The sequence below is a fragment of the Budorcas taxicolor genome, chromosome 3, assembly GCF_023091745.1.
Source record: "Budorcas taxicolor isolate Tak-1 chromosome 3, Takin1.1, whole genome shotgun sequence".
NCBI lineage: Eukaryota > Metazoa > Chordata > Mammalia > Artiodactyla > Bovidae > Budorcas > Budorcas taxicolor.
In genome coordinates this window covers 89,212,325-89,235,412 of record NC_068912.1, presented here as the reverse complement: position 1 = coordinate 89,235,412, position 23,088 = coordinate 89,212,325, and the positions used below count along the sequence as shown (strand labels likewise).

The following is a 23,088-nucleotide window of genomic DNA, read 5'->3' as shown; positions in this document are numbered from 1 at the left end:
CAATGAGCTGGACACGACTGAGCAACTAACACGCAGTTTCAACAACATTGTAAAGCAATTATACTCCAATTAAAAGAAAAAGTCACGCTCTTTCTGCTGTTTCACTGCTTCTTAAAGACTACAGTCCTGGTCTGCACTCAGAATTTGATTGTCCAATAACAAAGCCTTGATGGGAAATGATATGAAGGGTTTCTCCATCTGACCGCCCAACTTCTCCCACCCATGGAATAACTGGGATTCTTTGACAGTACCTTCTCTGCACCTCTTCCCTTCTAGAATCTCTGTTCTTCAGAGAGACGAAGGTAGAGGGTTTCCAAGTGGGTGGGCCTTAGGGTTCAACATGGGTCTAACCACATCTTCCTCTTTCAACTGTTCGTACAGAAGGTTACTGGGCACATATCATTCAAAAAAAGAATTTTGAATTTTATAAAAAGTTTAAAGACCATTCCTCCAGAAGACCAGTGGCAGAGGAATGAAGTGATCACTGTTTTATGTATATGTGATTTTTGCCAATATATAACTGAGCAAGCAGGGAATCGGGCAACCGCTGACACACCCATTTATCCCTTCTATATTGACTACTATGGAAAACAAGTTTTGGGGATGACTTAACATTGAGCCATCTACAACCCTGTTTGTACAACCATTCACGAGAACCTAGATTGTTAACCCTGGGAGAAAGAACCAGATATCATTCAAGGTGGCAACGTGACTGGGCCCTGATGTGAGTCATGGATTGAAAACAGAGAGGGAGATGAAAGGGATTACTATTACCTTTGACAAGAACTTGAAAACAGCAAATGGAAGGGCTGATGAACAAACCCTCTTAGCAGTCAGAGCTATAAAAAAGCATGTCTGTAAATGACAGAGCTATAGGAGAGGAGACAGGGCATTTGGCTCAGATCACTCCATTATCTGATGTCCCAAAGTTTTCCACCTCGGAGAGAGCTTGTATTTGTCTCACCATCCACATCTGCAAGAATATCTAGATCTAGCCCCGTCATCCACTCAAATGTACACACAGCCCTGCCCGCCTTCTCTCGTCAGCAGGGTCTCACCCTCAGTCCAGACCCACAGTGGTCCTCACTTGCCTACCCCTCAACACTTGGCCCTCAGAACCATCCTTGCCTGTCCCTGCTCTGTGCTGAATGACAGTGACCAATCCCAATAAACCACAATGCTCGGGCTCCCTTGCCATTCATTTCCATTTAAATTTGACCAAGAGGAGGCCAGGATCAGAAGGTGGATGGTGGGAGAGAAGGAAAACTGTGATTTTCTCCCCTGCTCTCCCTAAGCAGTTTTCTTGCAATGGGCGAGTTTCTCCATGCTTTCTACCAGACAAACCTCTCCACGTGGTCTCACCTCCGGCTGGGCAGCTCCTTCTGTGGTCCCAGTGGCTGCTGGCGACCCCAACTCCTGGGCTCCACCAACACCACTGCCTTCCTTTGTCTGTTGAGCTCGAGGGGTAACTCTGGTAGCAACTTCGGACCAAGACTCATCTGGGTTGCCCCACTGTTGCCTATTTGGTTTTTTTAAACACCTTTATCAATAACCTCAGATATGCAGATGACACCACCCTTAGGGCAGAAAGTGAAGAAGAACTTAAGAGCCTCTTGATGAAAGTGAAAGAGGAGAGTGAAAAAGTTGGTGTAAAGCTCAACATTCAGAAAACTAGGATCATGGCATCCAGTCTCATCATTTCATGGCAAATAGATGGAGAAACAGTGGTAGATTTTATTTTTCTGGGCTCAAAAATCACTGCAGATGGTGACTGCAGCCATGAAATGAAAAGGTGCTTGATCCTTGGAAGAAAACCTATGACCAACATAGAAAGCATATTAAAAAATCAGAGACATTACTTTGCTAAAAAAGGTCTGTCTAATAAAGGCTATGGTTTTTCCAGTGGTCATGTGCGGTTGTGAGAGTTGGACTATAAAGAAGGCTGAGTGCCGAAGAATTGATGCTTTTAAACTGTGGTGTTGGAGAAGACTCTTGAGAGTCCCTTGGACTGCAAGGAGATCCAACCAGTCCGTCCTAAAGAAAATCAGTCCTGACTGTTCATTGGAAGGACCAATGTTGAAGGTGAAACTTCAATACTTTGGCCACCTGATGCGAATAGCTGATTCATTTGGAAAGACCCTGATGCTGGGAAAGACTGAGGGTGAGAGGAGAAGGGGACAACAGAGGATGAGATGGTTGGAGGGCATCACTGACTCAATGGACATGAGTTTGAGTAAACTCCAGGAGTTGGTGATGGTCAGGGAGGCCTGGCACGCTGCAGTCCATGGGGTTACAAAGAGACAGACACGACTGAGTGACTGAACTGAACTGAACACCTTTGTAACTAGTTCCTCATGTTCATGTCTCTTCATTAAATTGCCTGGTATGGACTCTGTGTTCCAGACTTCATCCTGATGTAGATGCATAGATAACTCCATTAGCTATGCAACAACCTCCCCACCTGCTGAGCCACCTGCCGAGCCACCTGCCATACGCCAGAGTGATGCTGAAAAATGTCTCCAATAGGGTCACTCCACCACCTGAAAGTGACACTGGCCTCGCCAAAATCCCCAGGTTCTCAGCGTCACACTTCAGGCCCTTTCCTTCCCTCCCCTTGGGATCCCTGTCTCCTTTCCCAAGAGGGCATGCTGTGCTCCTGCCATCCCAGACTGTTCATCAGCCCCTGGGATATGTGAGGCTTCTCCACATTTCAGTGCCTTTAAATATCACGTTCAAGGTCAGGAGGGGCGGCTGTGAGATCGCCCTCATCCAAGGTAAGGAGCAGCGGCTGTGCTTTGCTGGAGCAGCCGTGAAGAGATAACCCCACGTCCAAGGTAAGAGAAACCCAAGTAAGATGGTAGGTGTTGCAAGAGGGTATCAGAGGGCAGACACACTGAAACCATAATCACAGAAAACTAGTCAATCTAATCACACTAGGACCATAGCCTTGTCTAACTCAATGAAACTAAGTCAGGCCGTGTTGGGCCACCCAGGACGGGTGGGTCATGGTGGAGAGGCCTGACAGAATGTGGTCCACTGGAGAAGGGAATGGCAAACCACTTCAGTATCCTTGCCTTGAGAATACCATGAACAGTATGAAAAGGCAAAATGATAGGATAATGAAAGAGGAACTCCCCAGGTCAGTAGGTGCCCAATATGCTACTGAAGATCAGTGGAGAAATAACTCCAGAAAGAATGAAGGGATGGAGCCAAAGCAAAAACAATACCCAGCTGTGGATGTGACTGGTGATAGAAGCAAGGTCCAATGCTGTAAAGAGCAATATTCATAGGAACCTGGATGTTAGGTCCATGAATCAAGGCAAATAGGAAGTAGTCAAACAGGAGATGGCAAGAGTCAACGTCGACATTCTAGGAATCAGCAAACTAAAATGGACTGGAATGGGTGAAATAAATTCAGATAACCATTATATCTACTACTGTGGGCAGGAATCCCTTAGAAGAAATGGAGTAGCCATCATGGTCAACAAGAGTCTGAAATGCAGTACTTGGATGCAATCTCAAAAATGACAGAATGATCTCTGTTCGTTTCCAAGGCAAACCATTCAATATCACAGTAATCCAAGTCTATGCCCCAACCAGTAATGCTGAAGAAGCTGAAGTTGAATGGTTCTATGAAGACCTACAAGACCTTTTAGAGCTAACACCCCCAAAAGATGTCTTTTTCATTATAGGGGACTGGAATGCAAAAGTAGGAAGTCAAGAAACACCTGGAGTAACAGGCAAATTTGGCCTTGGAATACAGAATGAAGCAGGGCAAAGGCTCATAGAGTTTTGCCAAGAGAACGCACTGGTCATAGCAAACATCCTCTTCCAACAACACAAGAGAAGACTCTACACATGGACATCACCAGATGGTCAACATCAAAATCAGATTGATTATATTCTTTGCAGCCAAAGATGGAGAAGCTCTATACAGTCAGCAAAAACAAGACTGGGAGCTGACTGTGGCTCAGATCATGAACTTCTTATTGCCAAATTCAAACGTAAATTGGAGAAACTAGGGAAAGCCACTAGACCATTCAGGTATGCTTAAATCAAATTCCTTATGATTATACAGTGGAAGGGAGAAACAGATTTAAGGGACTAGATATGATAGATAGAGTGCCTGATGAACTATGGACACAGGTTCATGACATTGTACAGGAGACAGGGATCAAGACCATCCCCATGGAAAAGAAATGCAAAAAAGCAAAATGGCTGTCTGGGGAGGCCTTACAAATAGCTGTGAAAAGAAGAGAAGCGAAAAGCAAAGGAGAAAAGGAAAGATATAAGCATCTGAATGCAGAGTTCCAAAGAATATCAAGGAGAGATAAGAAAGCCTTCCTCAGCGATCAATGCAAAGAAATAGAGGAAAACAACAGAAAGGGTAAGACTAGAGATCTCTTTAAGAAAATTAGAGATACCAAGGGAACATTTCATGCAAAGATGGGCTCGATAAAGGACAGAAATGGTATGGACCTAACAGAAGCAGAAGATATTAAGAAGAGGTGGCAAGAATACACAGAAGAACTGTACAAAATAGATCTTCATGACCAAGATAATCACAATGGTGTGATCACTTACCTAGAGCCAGACATTTTGGAATGTGAAGTCAGGTAGGCCTTAGAAAGCATCACTACAAACAAAGCTAGTGGAGGTGATGGAATTCCAGTTGAGCTGTTTCAAATCCTGGAAGGTTATGCTGTGAAAGTGCTGCACTCAATATGCCAGCAAATTTGGAAAACTCAGCAGTGGCCACAGGACTGGAAAAGGTCAGTTTTCATTCCAATCCCAAAGAAAGGCAATGCCAAAGAATGCTCAAACAACCACACAATTGCACTCATCTCACATGCTAGTAAAGTAATGCTCAAAATTCTCCAAGCCAGGCTTCAACAATAAGTGAACCATGAACTTCCAGATGTTCAAGCTGGTTTTAGGAAAGGCAGAGGAACCAGAGATATCAAAATGCCAACATCCACTGGATCATGGAAAAAGCAAGAGAGTTCCAGAAAAACATCTATTTCTGCTTTATTGACTATGCAAAAGCCTTTGACTGTGTAGATCACAATAAACCGTGGAAAATTCTGAATGAGATGGGAATACCAGACCACCTGACCTGCCTCTGGAGAAACCTATATGCAAGTCAGGAAGCAACAGTTCTAACTGGACATGGAACCACAGACTGGTTCCAAATAGGAAAAGGAGTATGTCAAGGCTATATATTGTCACCCTGCTTATTTAACTTATATGCAGAGTACATCATGAGAAACGCTGGGCTGGAAGAAGCACAAGCTGGAATCAAGATTGCTGGGAGAAATATCAATAACCTCAGATATGCAGATGACATCACCCTTATGGCAGAAAGTGAAGAGGAACTAAAAAGCCTCTTGATGAAAGTGAAAGAGGAGAGTGAAGAAGTTGGCTTAAAGCTCAACATTCAGACAACAAAGATCATGGCATCTGGTCTCATCACTTCATGGGAAATAGATGTGAAAACAGTGGAAACAGTGTCAGACTTTTTTGGGCTCCAAAATCACTGCAGATGGTGACTGCAGCCATGAAATTAAAAGACGCTTACTCCTTGGAAGGAAAGTTATGACCAACCTAGATAGCATATTCAAAAGCAGAGACATTACTTTGCCAACAAAGGTCCCTCTAGTCAACGCTACGGTTTTTCCAGTGGTCATGTATGGATGTGAGAGTTGGACGTGAGGAAAGCTGAGTGCCAAAGAATGGATGCTTTTGAACTGTGGTGTTGGAGAAGACTCTTGAGAGTCCCTTGGACTGTAAGGAGATCCAACCAGTCCATTCTGAAGGAGATCAGTCCTGGGATTTCTTTGGAGGGAATGATGCTAAAGCTGAAACTCCATTACTTTGGCCACCTCATGTGAAGAGTTGACTCACTGGAAAAGACTCTGATGCTGGGAGGGATTCGGGGCAGGAGAAGAAGGTGATGACAGAGGATGAGATGGCTGGATGGCATCACCGACTCGATGGACATGAGTTTGGGTGAACTCCGGGAGTTGGTGATGGACAGGGAGGCCTGGCGTGCTGCAGTTCATGGGGTCCCAAAGAGTGGGACACGACTGAGCGACTGAACTGAACCGAAACACTCAATTTCCTCTTCCTGTATAGTGTTCCACCCTTTGTCCAGTTTTCAAACTTTATCCCCCAGGTAAGTACCTTACTAAACTTCCTCAATCAAAATTTACTGCCCCTCCACTGCCCCCAGGGCCTCTTGTACACAGCCTCTTACAGCCTTGATTATATTGATTGGGATTGCTTTTATATTCTATCTTCTCTTTGAGACCATTAACTTTCTTAAGCAGGTGGTCTTATTCATCTTTATATTGCTATGGAATAGAACACTGTACGGCAGGTAGGAGATTCTTAGTAACCATTTGCCAAATGGATGAACGAAAGAATAGGATGAATAGAAAAGAATGAAATGAAAAAAAAAAAAAGAATGAAATGAAATAAGAATGAAATACAGTGAAATGAATAGAAGTTGCAAGGGAACTCCAAAGAGAGAAGCGTTTTATAGCAATCAAAGGTCTGGGATTACAAAACTAATGAAGGTCTGCCACTGCAGGTATGTGAGCTGAAGCCCAAGAGTCAGGAATGCTTTTTTGCACTTATCACACGGCTTGGAGGATTTTTGCTTTGGTGGGCAGGTTAAACGAGACAGCGTTTTTTAATATTCCTATTAACTTTAAGATTCTAGAAATTTAGGATTCTATCCCAGGAAAAGGTTTACATACAGCTCAAAGAAAGTCCACTCAAGAAACATCAGAAGAGGCAAGCTTCGCTTTCATTTGTGGGAATATGCAGATTCAGATTCCTTTTTCTCACTTTGAGATGATCTCCTCTCTTGGGACACCTCTGTTCACTGTGTTGTGATCATTATAATTTCTCTACAATGTGGTGCTGGATCAGGAAGTGAGTGACAAATGCTCAGGCTAGACTTAATCCAATTATGCAATATCTTGATTCAGATTTCAAACTAAAGGAAAAACCAACTGCTAAATTGTGAATGAAAATTTATTTGCCGTGAATGATGGGGACTGGGGGTGCAGGAAACAATTGTCCAGAGAACTCTTGCAATTCTTCCCATGAATGGATTGCCTCTTCCTACATTTGCAGCAGCAACATGGAAATGAATCCGGGGCAAGGAAAGCCATCCAGAGGATGACTGCTGGGGGACAGGGGTCTCATAGAAAAACACCAAGGAGTTTGGAGTGCAGGAGGCAGGGGCAGTAAAACAAGCAGGTTTCTGAGTTTCAGAGGTAGGCTGCTCTCATTAAGATTTGTTCTCTGGGATTCCAAAACATCTTTTCAACAGCAGGATGAGGAAAGCAGTGGTGCCAGGCAGAGTGAGGGTCTAGAGAAGGAGAGAGGTGTTCACAGTCATACACAGAGCCTCAGGCCTCCTGAGCTCCGAGTGTTTATAAAAACTCAAAAGCAATGAGTAATCAGAGCTGGGGACTGAGTTCCAAGTACTGATTCTGATCAGTTGAGGGTGAGGAGGTGGAGGACTTTGCATTTTCTGGAAACCTAATGGCAGCATTATTTTAGTGGAATCATGTGGGTACCTGAGTCAGAACAACACAGGGTTCAAATTCTGGCTTTGTGAGTTTTGTGAAATCTTAAAGCCTCAGACTCCTTATATGTAAATGACAACTACCTTGCAGGTTTGTGGTTACTGAAGGAGATCATCCAAGACCAGAGCCTAGGCTGTCTGGGGCAGAGATGCTCAGTGGGGTCTTTCTGCTTTTCCCACAGCTATGTTAGCCTTAGATCCAGTACATATGGCTACTGTCCTGGTATCATAAAAGAAACCGAATGGAACCCTCGACTTCAAATCTGATCATTGGGATGTTTATCAGTTTCATCCAGCCTGATAAACTGGATACAGGATACAGACTGGCCTACAGCCTTGAGGATACAGACTGGTCCAGAGCCTGGATTTCAAGTTCTATAGGAGGAAATTAAGGAGGAACAGATTTTTAAAGCACCTACTCTGGGCCAATGCTTGCTCAGTGAGGTGAGCTGATTACACTAGTTGGTTAACTTCTTATCCAGAGCACTAATTTCACTGGGCAAGGCCACAACTTATTGATGGGCATTTCAGAGTAGACTTCTGAAGACAGGATTCTAATAATGAAGCCAGATGATAATAATGAAGACAGAGAGGTCTCTGGGGTACATGGCTTGGCAGCTGAGCTATTTGGGAGCAAGATGATGAGATAAGTATTAATACATGAGGGCAAATGGAATTCCAGAGGAGATAAGAGAATTTGAAGCCTAGCACTGTAGTCACCTTTACAATATAAGGATTCCTTATAGAACCACTATGTGCTGCCTGAACACTCCTAGGGCCACAGTACTCACTACTTTGAGCAGCTGTCATTTCTGAAAATCAGCTCAGATGGTCTTCAATTTCTTTCATATATTTAGAGCAGTTTTGACCTCTCTTGTCATTAAACATGGGCCACTCTCTTAATCAGGTCAAACTGTTGGTTGCTCAATCGTGTCCAGCATTTTGTGACCCCACAGACTGTAGTCTGCCAGGCTCCTCTGTCCACAGAATTCTCCAGTTAAGAATACTGGAGTGGGTAGCCATTCCCTTCTCCAGGGGATCTTCCCAACCCAGGGATTCAACCTGGGTCTCCCACATTCCAGGCAGAGTTTTTACTGTCTGAGCCACCTGGGAAGACCCTCCCTTAATCATAAAACAACACATAAAATCAGTAGAGGTAACGAATATATACCATCCTTCAATCTTTACTTCCCCAGCATCTAATAAAAGTGACCCCTGAGCATCACAGAAAATGTTTCATGTTGATATGTGAGTCTCATGAAAGCCCCGAAGTGTTACTAGCAGATGGTGATCCTTTCCACTTTGCAGCCCAAGAAAAGGAGTTTCAGAAAGTCAAAGCGACTGACAAAGGGAAGACAGAATCTCAAGGAGGTCTTCTCATTCCTTTCAGTTTCTGAATCCATGTTACACCAAAAGGAAATTAATGTTGAGACCAAAGCATCCATTTGACAACCTATGTCCTTCCTATTTACCACTATGCCAAACTTTCCAGAACTTCTTTTGAAGGCCAAAAAAAGTTCAGCTAGTAATCACTGACTCATTATTACTAATAACTAGAAAGTCTTTTATGTCTAATACAACTACATAAAAAGCTTTTAAACTGGGCAATTATAAGGTGAAGGATGAAAGATCTTATTCAGTTGTAAGAATATTATATGCGGGGGTGAGCGTAGGGGAGAAGAAGAATGTGGAGTGTTTCCTGTCATTGAAACTGTTGACCTTCACAGAGTTCAAGCAAGTTCAGCGCTGTGAGGCACAAAAGGGTCTGGAATGGGCCCTTCAGCAGCCTGAGAATGCCTCGCTGTGAAACCAGACCATGTCCAAAGGCTAACAGGGTGCAAAAGGCAGTAAATAATGGATGTAGACACTTTCCTCTCCGTTTAGGAATGTACATTTTTGACATCCCCAAAGAGGCCAGGGTATTTGTCTAAAGAATATGACAGCATCATCAGCTGGCAGAAAGGGAGACTCCCTATCTAGCCCACCTCTTTGAGAAGGAAACTGCTGAGAAACTGCTGAGTGTCGCTACTTAGAGGCAGTTTGGACTCAGGGACCAGGACCCCAGTGATTTGCCCAGAGGTGCGTCCATGTCGCTTTTGCCTGTTCAAATCCTCTCATCCTTCAGGGCTTTGCCCAAGTTGTACCTTCTTTTTTTTTAAATATAAATTTATTTATTTTAATTGGAGGTTAATTACTTTACAATATTGTATTGGTTTTGCCATACATCAACATGAATCCGCCACAGGTACACATGTGTTCCCCATCCTGAACCCCCCTCCCTCCTCCCTCCCCGTACCATCCCTCTGGGTCGTCTCAGTGCACCAGCTCCAAGCATCCAGTATCATGCATCGATCCTGGACTGGCGACTCATTTCATATATGATATTATACATGTTTCAATGCCATTCTCACAAATCATCCCACCCTCGCCCTCTCCCACAGAGTCCAAAAGACTGTTCTATACATCTGTGTCTCCTTCCTAACTCTCTAGCCAACTAACATTTCCTGGCAGCAAGCATTTATGCTACCAGGTTTCAGAGACCTTGACATAGAAACAGACCCACCTGTTTAAGATACAGGGTAGATCAGACCCTGTGCATAGCTTCTGACTTCCTTGACCAGGAAGGGATGGAATGTATATTTCTAGCAGTGAGTGGGATTAATCCTTATCTGGGCTCAAATTCCCAGGAAATGATGGTGGGAAGCAAAGCATGATGTCAAGAACAAATCTGCTGGAAGAAGGTGATATTATAGGTGCAAAGTAAAATAAGCAAACAAAAGCATCCTCACGTGTTATTTACGAGAACAGAACAGGAAAAGGGCCAGCACAGCTGAGCATCCTAAGTTTATGGGACAAGGAGGGTGTTCAAGTAGGACAGGGATGAGCAAAGGTGAAAGTGGGAGTGTTCGTCGCTTACTCTTTGCAACCCCATGGACTGTAGACCGTCAGGCTCCTCTGTCCACGGGATTTTCCAGGTAAGAATACAGGAAGGGGTGGCCATTTCCTACTCCAAATGATCTTCCAGATCCAGGGATTGAATCCCGGTCTCCCGCATTTCAGGCAGATTCTTTACCATCTGAGCCACCAGGGAAGGTGAATGTGAGGGAGTAGAAACACAGAATTGGCTTTCTGTCTGAACCTGCATGCATGTGTGCATGCTAAGTCACTTCAGTCCTGTCCTGTTCTTTGTGACCCTGTGGACTGCCAGGTTCTTCCGTCCATGGGATTTCCTAGGCAAAAATAACTAGAGTGGTTGCTATGCCCTTCTCCAGGGGATCTTCCCAACCCACGGACTGAACCAGCATCTCTTACATCTCCTGCACTGGCAGGCAGGTTCTTTATGACTAGTGCCACCTGGGAACAATGTAACGAACACAATGAATTTGGACTTCTGCTGCTCTAAACCTCTGAAATCCCTAATACGCCAAATTTGCCCCTTACTGAGTATCTCTCTGACCATGAAAGAGTGAAGATGAGCCACAAACTGAGGCTTTAGAAGAGAGGTTCTAGAGCTGAGATTAAGGGATCTCATTGGCTTCAAGGCCTACAAAAACTTACATATGGACATGTGTTTCTTTCTGGGGAACGAGTCTATAAGCAAAATTTCAAGGAGAACAGAAATCCCAAGAAAAGTTTCTTTATGGATAGTGATGATTTAAAGTAATTCTTGTCCTCAAGGAGCTCACAGAAAAGAAAGGGAAACAAACAGCATAATAATAGTTCAGAGCTACTGAATCCTCACTGTGTACCAAGTCCTGTGCTCATTCACATATTTAAGCTCATTTAGTCCCTAGCAAAAACTCTAAGGTAAGTGCTGTCATTAACCCAAAGCCAGGCTTTTAAGGGACCCAAGGTCCAATGGCTCAGTGGATACATTAAGAGAAAATAATCCTTTATGATCATCACAAAGAGAAGGACAGATGTATCCCAGAGAGGCTGATTACTCTGGGGCAAGGAAGGCTTCCTGGTGGAGGTGGGCAGTCACTTAGAATACTTGGCAATCCTCAGCTCTGTGAGAACTGTTGGCCGGTGCATTGCTTGTTTCAGCAACAAGTGGAAATGCTCTCATTTAATCTACTCCATGACCTCTATTAAAGGTTTTACATAAATCTTTAATCTGCCAAACAAAGCTATAAGACAGACATTACTTTCTTTGTACAGATGGTGACACTGAGGCTTAGAGATGCAAAAAGCTACTCAAGGACCCTTAATAGGTGGTCAGGACGAGAGCCATACCCAGATCTGACTCTGAAGATCAGGTGGTTGTATATTTCTGGGCTGGTTGGTGGTTTTCCTCAATGACAGCACCAAGCTGAGTCCTTTATTAGGACTGTGCAGATCTGTCCCAAGGAAGAAGAAACCAGGTGGTCCCCAGGCTAACAGACCACTGGGCAGTCTCCCTTCTTGTGGGAAACTTGTAGGAGCCCCCAGATTCCCCTGGAAGATGCCTGGCTGTCTTTGGTTTGTGTTTCTGGGTAAGGAGCAGATGGTGAAGGTGTGAACAGCGACAGTATGGCAGGGATTCTCAGAGCATAGATATATCCTGGGGAAAGGCACTTGGCAGAGAGGAGGGGCTTTGGGGGGAAGCCTGGAGCAAGGGAAGACGTCAGAGCAAGGGGGACACAGGATACATAAGACATCTCCGAGAGGTTTAGGCAAGTGGGAACAACTTTCCAATACACAGACTATTTTATCCTCAAAATCACCTTGCAAGTTAGTATCAGTAACTCCTTTTGGAAGATGAGAACACTGTGCCTCAGAGGCAAGGAGACCTATCAGAAGCCTTACAGGCAGTAAGGATAGACAGGAGTTGAGATTCCAGGTGCATCCATCTGCCTCTAACTTGAGACTATGCTTTTCACTTTCTCCGTCTCTCAGATTTTTAGAAATACTGAGATAGTTCATGGAAAAGCCATTATCACCATCAGATGCTTCTGAGAGTCTGTGGCAACAATGGGTTGGAAGCCACTGCGGGGCATTCAGGCAACCTCGACATTTTCTAAGCAAAACCTTAGCATACGTCCTCAATGACTATTTGGAATCAGAGAAGCAGGAAATTCTCATCAAAAAAAAAAAAAAAAAATAGGAAGAATTTTCATAAATCCCTTCTACAAGGAAGAAGCACTCATATATCTGTTGACTATCCCTAGAGTAGCCGTGTTGTGTCTGGCTGCTACGAACCAGGCCCTGGGCTTGCTTCTGGTAACACAAGGACCTCAGGAAGCTCCCAGAAGCTCCTGAGGAAGGATTCCAACACTGCGTGGTCTACTCCTGGAGGAATGACAGGTGTGGAGGCACAAATGCAGGGGCGACGTGCTGACACTGTTGGGAGAATCAAGAAAGACTCCCCAAAACACAAGGCAGGATGTTGGGGGAGGGCTGCAGGGAGGGTGGGGAGGGTGTGACTGCTTCGGGAAGCTGAGGAGTCCAGTGGAGCTGGACCAGGATGAGGCAGGCCAAAGTTACAGCAGAGGCTGGGACCCGAGTGCCGTCTATGTCAGGTTGAGAACTCCGGATTTTCTTTTTCTTTTTTTGGAGCTACTAAGCATGGAGGTGGTGTGGCCAGACTGGTTAATAAATTCACAAAACCAAGGCAGCAAATGGAGCATGTTTCCTCATGTATCTAAGCCCGTTAGGGGCAAGTAAGGCAATTTAGGCACAAATTGAACTGGAGGGAGCTGTGCAGTGGGGGCTGGACCAAATTGAAGCATGAAGAGCAGACCGGTGTCTTGGTGACAAGCAGGCTTGATTAAATGCAAAGGCCTCTGAGGGAAAAACTGCTTTTTCTGAACGGCCCTACACTGCATGCCTTCTGCTCTGTCTCTACACTCGGCGCTTTTAAAGGGGCTGGTATTCAGATATATCTTCTTACCAAAACTAACATGCATGGACTTTTGGAAGCTGTATTTAGGTGGGATAGGATGGTTTCAAGATACTGGCAGAGTGGATAGAGAAATGGAAATAAGTCAGAAAGAAAGTTTACTAGGAAAAAGGGGAGTGGAGCCAGGGGAGGGTAAGAAGGGACCAGAAAGACTCCTGATTGGAGGAATCCAGAAACTCAGGCTTGGAAAAGGTATCAAAGGCTTGCCCCTCTGGCCATTCAATGTGTGAATCCCCGCCCCTCCCCCCACCTTCAGCCCATCATCTTTCTGATAGGTGGCCTTCAAGGCTCTGGTTGTACAGCTCCAGTGATGGGGAGCTTGTACCCTTGAGCAGTTCTGGCCATCAGGAGATCACCCTTAGTTGGAGTTAGAACTGACCTTCTTGTAGGGCCACCCACCCTGTCTCAGTTCCAAGAGTTGGCAGATACAGAACAGTATAATCCCTCTTCCATTTAATGGTCCTAGGGATGCCCACCTCCATAGTCATGGTTTCATTTCTCCAGGCCAAAGGTTTTCAGGTCCTTCTGCTACTTGTTCACCCAATTGGGTTTCAAACCCCATTATTAATCCTATCTTGAAACATACGGGGCTGTCTCTATGTCTCTCATGGTGTAGGGTCCAGGACTGATAACAGTGTTCCAGATGAGGTCATTTAGTCTCACAACAGCTCTGTTAGGACCAGAGCTGGGTTCCTGAGGGTCAGTATGACTTAAGAACTGGTGCTCCTCCCACCCATGGCTGAATGAAGTCAACAGCACACCCCAGTTCTTTTACACAAGCTGAGGCAAAGTCACAGTTCCCCCCACTCAAAGCCTGCACTGGCTCCTCAGGGCTGCCTGGGTTAGGTAGGGGGTGCCTTCTGAGTGCCACTGAAGGTCTCAAGCATGGTTCTGAGCCCAGCAGTGACACACAACTGAACATTTTCCTTTGTATCTCAGACTTCCAGGAGTCCCCCTAGCAGATAGGGTCCAGGTGCAGCGGGCCCCCTGGGTTCTCTGCAAGCTGACAACACATGGCCTCTTAAATAGTGTGCTGATCACTGACTGGACTCTTAACACACTCCAAAGGCCTTGGCCAGCCCTTGTTCTGTCTCTCCAAAGCTTCTTGACCACTTTCAAACTGAGTGGACAACTCTCTTCCCAGAACCAAGAACTGCCCCTACTTGACCAGGCATCATGGAGTCTTTGGCTGGAGACTTTTTCCATAAAACACCTGAGACTCTGAATCTCTTGGACATAAGAGTTTTCATGATTCAGCAGATTACCACTCAGGGAGCCAGACCTTCATGCAGACTCAGCCCCATCATCTCCACCTCTAACCCCCTTCCCCTCACCCACTGAGGAGTCACCAGCATGCCGTCCTCAGCAAAGCCGTATAGGTGGTGATCCATATCCATAAGAGCGGATTGTGGACTCCCTTCCTCGGATTGAAGACCAAGCCTCGGTCTAAAGCCAGGTTGTGGGGACCCAGCAGAAGAGAGGAGATGTACTTACACTTACAGGTTGACTTTTTGGCACATCATAAACACCTTCCTTCTTTTGGCTGGTGGGAACCTATGAAAAAATCAAATTCAACAGTTAAAACACTCTGGTACTCTGCTTTTGAAGAACAAAGCAACCAGGCTTTCCTTCCACTGGCTAAGTGTGTGTGAACTCAGCCCCTGAGGCCTGAGGGGCCAACTTCCAGCAGAAGAAGGAGCTGCTGGTACCATGAAAATATCAGGCCAGACTCCTTCTCTCAGGCAAGCTGGAGGAGGAGAGGGGGTGTGAATCATTCCGCAAAGGTTTGCAGGATGTCTCTGCCACTGGACTCCTCACAGTACCACAGCAGAGGATGCAAAAGGCAGAGGCCTCAGAGATCATGTGTTGAAAAAAATAATCATCTCACCAAAGACAAAAATGATGCCAGGGAGGTGCTAGGAGTTGCCTAAAGTTGTTAAAAACAGTTTTCAACTGAGCTTGAAGTACTCCGGGCTGATTTGAGATCCAGGTTATTTAAAATTCAACAAATACCCAGGTCCTAAAACAAAATACAGCTTCTGCTGGGATCACTCACATACTATCTGATAATCGCCAAAGGTTTTTCTTTAAGGAAAGGGTCCATCCATGGCAGGAAAAGCATGCGACTAGAATCGAAAAACTCTCCGATGGTTTTCCAACACTTCTCTGTAACTTCTTTCCTCCCTCTCCTCTTCCTCTTCCATCTGGCCATACTGGGCCATGTGATCACTGTCAAGCCCTAAGCAAGTCACTTAGCTCCTCACTGAAATGGGAACTTCAGCTCTGCTTCTTGTTTAGGTTATACATCAAAGAGAAAAGAGAGTAAATAATAAAAGTCTATTTGGCACCATCATACTGTCAAGTGTTAGAACGGTAATGTCTTTTGCCATTGATATATTATGTAAATAGGTACCCAAATACATGTGAATAACAATGGACTTGTGGAATACTTTTCAAATGAATCTATCAGGGGCCTTGCTCGGAAACATTCCAGTTTCTGACACCAGTTCATCCTCAGCGACTAGCAAAGCTTAACTCAAACCCTCCATGGGAGGGATCAGCAAGTAGTGGTTTTCTGTCTGATAACTGGTCTCTCTTTGATCAGACAGGGAGCCCCTTAAAAGCAGGCATGGCACATAAGAGCCAGTAGTCATTCAGCAGGTGTCTGCTACGTAAGCATATCATCGAGGATTGTGGAGAATAGTTAAGAAAAATTATCTTTTAGGCTTGGACCAGCTTAGAGAAGAATTTGAGCTTATTCCTGGAGTCCCTTTGCCATTTGCACTCTCACTTACCTTAAAATCTTTATACTAACCCTGAGAAGTTGGTATTAAAATATCCACTTTAAGTAGTAGAGAGTGAGGCTCAGAGATGTTAGGGAAATTTGCCCAAAGTTTCATAGCTAGGAAGTGATCAGAGTCAAAGGTATCTCATTCTGGCTATGGAACAAGACATCTATCACTAACGGTATGAGCTAACACTGCCAGAGCATTTTCTATGTGCCAGGCAGTATTCTAAACATTTATGTTCACATACATCCTCCTTTAATCTCTGTGAGTGGGAGGCCAGGAGCATCAGCCTGCACGGTCTGCCTTGAACTATTGCATTATACAGACAGCCACAGCTCCCCCCTGTTCCCACCATTCCCATAGGAGACTTGGGTGCTTCTTGTCCTCTGACATCCATTCTATACTCCTGGAAGCTCGTGCACATCCTGGCAAACCAACAGGACTCTGAGTGAGCATGGCTGTGCAGAAGATGCACTTTCAGAGTTACTCCTGCAGACTTTAGTTTGCAGGCAGCCCATGAAGAATGTAATTTCTTTGCTCCGGATAAGTAAGCTCCCTCCAAAAGGAACCCTCTAAGAATGCCTACAGAGTCCTTGTTAACAAGGGCCAATAAATTACAAGCCCTCACTTTTATTTTCACTAGCAGCTCACCCTTGCCTGAGCAAAATGAACAGTGTTTTTCTCTTCCCTGCAATTCACTGCTCACTATGGGCACTTAGTAAGTTGAACCACAGCTGACTCTCAATTATGCCTGCAAATGGAGGAGAAGCAGTAGGATGGAGAAACCCGAACTGTGTATAATTGAAAAAGCTTTTCGGCTTGGCTGTCCCATGGGTGAGATATCAGCCTGCCTGTTTGTCTTTTAAGAATTATTTCAGCTAAAACATCATGTTGGGTGGAGCATTCCTCCATCATGGTGGAGCATTCCTCTGTACTCGTAATATCTGGTGCATCCTTTCATTAAGAAATAAAAGTTACCAAGAACCTACTAAGTGTCTGCGCTCTGTGCTCTTCCTAGGATGATGTGGTGAACAAGATGAATACGGCCCCTGACTTATCAGCGCTCCCTGTCTCACTGGGGGAGATGGAAAAGTCATCAGGCTACTGAAGGAGGGCGTAAAAGGAGCTTTATTTGTAAGATAAATACACAGTCAAACCACACTGCAGCTTCCCAGTCACTCTGAATCCTGACTGATTTATAAGCCTGCTGAGGGCTCAGTAGATATTTTATTATCTTTGTTTCCCCACCTGTAAATAACTGGTTAAACAAGAACCTTCTAAGCATCACACATTTACCACATATGTGCTAAAGACAGAAAGCCTAGCAGAAACACTAAAAGGATGAAGACCAGACAGTGCCTTGGTCTTGGCTCTCATCTTCCCTTAACTGGTATGTCCCATCTGTGGACCATCTCAGTAATATGATGTTGTATAGAGTGATAACCGTCCTGGACCAAAAGGAGGTGGAAGGTCTGGTTCCTAATCCTGGCTCTGCCACAGGCTCTATGACCCTGGAGAAGTCACTGTTCTCTGAACCTGTTTCCTTATCTGGTTGCCATGAGTATCCAAGGGGTTACCTACAAACACCTTGAAGGTGGGGACCAGGCTGTGTGTCGCTATTACATCCTGATGCACCCAGCACAGGCTGGTGCTCCATACATAACTATTTATTGAACGAATAAATGAAATTACTCTAAAAACTATACATTAAGGACCATCCATACAGAAGACACTTTCAGTGCAGCGATATATTAATAGTGCAGAGGGGCAGGTTGACGGCTGGGTGACATAGGATTAGAGACATGTCGTTTTAAAATAACAATGTGTAACAAATCTTGGGTAATTAAAATGATTTTCGAATGAACAAACTTGGAGAATGTGCCCTTGGCAAGCTGTGATGGATGCTGGAAGCTTGCTAAAGTCTGAAGGAACACTAGGTTTTAAAATCAGAGGCTCTGGCCTTGGGCCCATCACTTAAGTACGAAGGACTTAAATTTCTCACATTTAAAATGGTAGTTATTACAACTGTTCTCACCTCACCAGGTTGTTGGAAGGGTCAGAATTAAGTGATGGGTAAAAACGCTTTGTACTGTGGGGTTCTGAGTTGTTTTAAAAAAGACAACTAATAATTTTTTCTGAGGCATGCAAACAGAAAGACAATTATTATTATTATGAATCCAGTTTGGAAAATGAGACTACTGATCCTCAAAGAGAGGTGACATTTACTCAAGAGTCTCTCCCTCCCTTGTGTTGGAGTTATAAATAGCAAAGTCAAGTGAGGCTGCAGCTTTCCACTGGGCTCTCTGACAAGATAAGGTGAACAAGTCATGTTCTACTTCACTTAATACATCATCATAAGACGTCTCAAGCAGCAACTGATATTGATGGCATTAGGAAGTGAAAGGAACTGACATTTACACAAAACCTACTATGTACCAAGTGTTGTCCTGTTTGCTTCACATATTCATATCACTTCTAGAAGCAGAGGCTATAGTATCTATGTTCTGTAGCCCAGGAAATTGAGACACAAAAGTTAGGTACTTCTCCTGAGGCCGCAAAACAGCTAAAACCTTAGGCCCTCATTCCAGAAAACAGAGGATAAACAAAATAAAATAAAATCTGAGACTACCTTGACCAAGCCGAAGTATAAGAAACATTGAAGTCTACCCAGGAAGAATAAATATGGGACACTTGTAGGCCTTAAAAAATGTTGAGGCTCCCAATAGCAGCTCCTTAAAAGCACAGGCTATCTTCAGGCCCAAGAGCTTATTTCCTGTAAAGCAAAATGAGGCCCAGTGGACTGGCAAGACAAGAGAGAAAGATGACCAGAGGCCCTTCCAACAGAGAGCAATAAAACAGTCATTCCCTTAAATGGTACTTCCTATTAATTATGGACAGAGGGGAAGATCCTGGATGTCAGAACTGTTAACATAAGGGTGACTTTTAGATACTGACTTGAAACCTATATAGAATCTATTCGTAAAACTTATCATCAAGGATATTCTGAACTGAAAAGAGCCCTTGGATTTATTTATTTATGTACAGAAGGCAGCGAGTGGGAGGTTCTACCTCTTGCTAGCTCTGTAAGCCTGGGTAACACATGTTATGTCTGTGACACTCTCTTTCCTCATCTGTAAAGTGGGAATTATGACTCAAGCCACTTGGGGTAGCTATGAGACATAGAAGATACGGTACATAAGCCTCCGTTCACAGAGACCTTGTTTGAGAAATGTTACCAAAACTATACACACACACACACACACACACACACACGCACAGCATTTCTAAGTCTTGTTGCTCTGTAAAGCAAGGTAGCATGCTTCTCTAACAGTCCTGTGCTGAGGCACTAGCTGCAAAGAACAGAAAAGGGCCATGCCCAGGAGAAACTCCCATCTTCTTTGCTCATTTCATAGATAAGTAAACTGAGGCCCAGAGAAGGAAAGGGACTGACATGGTGGCTTAATGGCTGCAGATGCAGCGTGTGACCTGGGGTGAAACCTCTTCTTTACAGTCTCCTTGTGATCTTGTTCCATTCTCATGCCTACATGTGATTTAGGGAGAACTTATTCTCCTACTTTATCACTGGGGAAACTGAGTCTCAGAGGGGGCAAGTGCCTTGCTTGCTACCCCTTAGCCAAAGGTAGTGGTGACAGAGTCAGAATTATATCCCAGTTCCCTGCTTCCCAAAGCCAGTTCTTCCTAGTACACTAGACTGCCCCCCAGAGACCTCGACAGGGCACAAAAGAAGCCCTGCCAACTACAGTAAGTCCAAATTCAAGAACCTCTTATATTGGAAAACCTAACTTTATTTTTAAAGGTTCTCTCTCTTCCTCAGATGACTGGCGTCACATTGTAACTGAGCAGGACCCTAACGGGCCTTCGCAGAACAGGCTCCTGCCTCGTATCATCTGGAAGTACCTAGATAATAGGATCTGATACACATTTCCTGAGCTGTTCTGCAGATGCTAAAACTGCCAACAAATTGAAGAAATTAACTACTTGATGCCCATAAGCATGTAGCGCCCAGACCTACTGATGCCTAAGGAACGATACTGTGACACCATCCTGTTACCAAATGATTAACCAGAGAGTTGTGCACAAGCTGATCGCATACCCTGCAACTGCCTTCCCTCACCTGACCTTTAAAATGCTTTCCTGAGGGGAGTTTGGGTGTTTTGAGTACTAGCAGCCCCAGGCTCCCTGCTTGGTGCCCTGCAATAAACTCTGCTCTTTCCTTCACCATAATCCAGTGTCAGTAGATTTGTCTGTGGACCCAAGTTTGGTTCAGTATCAATACTGAGACACTGCAATGTTGGACTTTAAAATTTGACACTGAGGACAGATATGCAACTTTTCTGTTCAAACACAGAAATTTTGTAAGTAATGATTTTAGACAAATTCTCAAAGAGCAAGCTCGCACGTGAACCCAGATGGAACCTGTGGATAGAAATAGATCATTACCCCCTAGGGCTGGTTAAACTGAGGTGCTGGTAGAACTTATATACTTTAGTCATTTAGAATTCTGTGCATTTGATGAAAACTGAAAATATGTTTTACTTTTATTACACAAGTAATGCATGCCCAAGGCAGAATAACAGACCACACAACTGAGTAAATTAAGAAAATTAAAATTACTTATTTAAATACATTAAAATTTTTCCTGCTTCCATAATGTTTATATTTTAAATTAGGGCTAAAATTCTAATTAATGAAAAATTGGAGGTCGCACATTTGTTTGATGTGTGGCTGTGCTGTAATTACACGGATTCTTTGGTGGAAAAGCACAGGGGAAGCAGCGTGGGTTTGGTCCCAGCTCTTAACAGCTGTACAGCCTTGAGGAAGCTACTCAACCTCTCAGAACCTCAGTCTCCCCTTGAAAAAGTGGCATTAAAATACCTACTTTACAGCATATTTAGGAGAATTAACGAGTTTAAAAGTGTACAGCAGACTTGTGGTTGCCAAGGGAGGGGGGTGGGGGTAAGGATTGGGAGTTTGGGATTAACAGATGCAAACTGTTATCTACAGAATGGATAAACAGCAAGGTCCTATTGTGTAATGCACAAGGAGCTATGTTCCATATCCTGTGATAAACCATAATAGAAAAGTATGAGAAAGAAGGCATATACCTGTATAAATGAACCATCGTGTTGTATAGCAGAAATTAACACAACGTTGTAAATCAATTATACTTTGGTAAAATAAATTTTAAAAAATGTGTGTTTAGGCTTCTTCACATAAGCAGACATTTTTAAGAATATTAATTTACCTTCCCTTCAGAAGGAGTAAAACCTTTAGCTCAACTTTCTTTCATTCAGTTAACATTCCCAGTGTTGTCTCCAAACAGCATTTTTGAATTTGGCCTTCATTTTCAGTGGTGCAGTTGACTTTTTAAAGAAATTCAACAGCATGTTCTTTTGAGAAATGAAGGATCCTCATATTCTGAACAACAACCCTCCAAAGGATTAATTTAGTAAAAGGGAATGTTTGATTTCTGTGTCAACTGAAAATAGTTAAGATCCATTAAAAATTAAAATATTCTACCCAGTTGGCCATTAAACATGTCAATGATCAAGCATGAAAACTACTGGCAAATGGCAGGGAACTAGGAGCCAGTTCACACAGAGGTATTTTAGCAAGCACAGGACGAGACCAACAGAGCAAGGTGGAGACTGGGAGTGAGAAGAGAGCCCCTGGTGGCTCAGCCCCTTCTGTGCGTTCACTGGTGGCGGTGCTAAGGAAGGAGAGGAAAGTAATTTATACCTGATAAATGTTTTCCTCCGTTTCGGGATCACGGATTGGCTCGTGTCCAGCCTCAAACACAATGTACTATGACAGCAGCAGCCAGAGAAGAAAAGTTAAGGAGAAAATGAAAGAGGGAAAAAAAAAAAAGCATTTGGAATTCAGGATACAAATTGTAGTAAGCATTAAAGACACAGGCACAAGAGAAAACACCCTGAAGAGACATTACTGACATTCTACGTGGCCTGGCACATTCCTGCCTCTTCTAAGGAAAATTGCCGTGGTCCGATGGTCAGCCTTTTAGTCAGGACTGCGTAGGCGCTGCAGACCTTTCTGGAGATATAACCCCTTCCTTCAGTGGCACTGATCTCAGCAGTGTCTCCCTGTGTGGGAACTGCTGTGTGGGGATGATGTCTCCTGGGACTCCAACTTTGCCAACTCTGGGTTACAGCGGTCTCTCCCCTTTGCTCCCTAAGGCCCACGGTCCTAAGCCAATTCTGATGTGCTTAGAAGCCGCAAACACCTTCATCTCATACATATCACCTTACTTTATATTCTCAGTTTTAAATACTGAAGTCAAATTTTCCATATACACGTTTCAGACTCTAAAAGACTGGGCCATTTCAAAAAGGACTATGTTCTTCACTCTCCGAGCCCATGAGCCAGGGGCTGAGCTCATACTATAGACGAATCCACACCCCTTGTATTCTAAAACAAAGCCTGACATCAAATGCACCTTTGACTTTAATTTACATCCATGTTAGATACTTCTTCTCTTTCAAATTATTCAGATTCTATTAATTTCTTATCCATATTATTTTCTTTTCATCATAGCAGTGGCAGCTTTCGTGTGAAACTATGCATTCTGTGAAACTACAGAATGCGTGTGTGACACACATATAGAACCCACGTGTGTCCCAGTTAGAAATGTACATTTCAGATTGTCTTTTATGTCCCATAAGTCAAATGTTTGGCTGCTTTCTCTCCTTGGGAATAAGCACAGAGTGGGAGAGGCCTCCTCTCTCATCTGCATCTGTTAAAACACAGCATATACTTGAACCCACGAGAAGCCATCTCTA

The 23,088-nt window shown here is 44.0% G+C and overlaps 1 protein-coding gene across 1 annotated transcript in view; it reads right to left on the bottom strand.

The window, feature by feature from the left end:
* Positions 1 to 23,088, bottom strand: part of DAB1 (DAB adaptor protein 1) — a 296,632-nt gene that overhangs the window by 36,782 nt on the left and 236,762 nt on the right. The window contains exons 7-8 of the mRNA XM_052637938.1: positions 22,031 to 22,096; positions 14,976 to 15,035 (exon numbers count right to left, since the gene is read on the bottom strand). Of these exons, the coding sequence (XP_052493898.1) occupies positions 14,976 to 15,035; positions 22,031 to 22,096 (126 nt within the window). The remainder of the gene's footprint in view (positions 1 to 14,975; positions 15,036 to 22,030; positions 22,097 to 23,088) is intronic.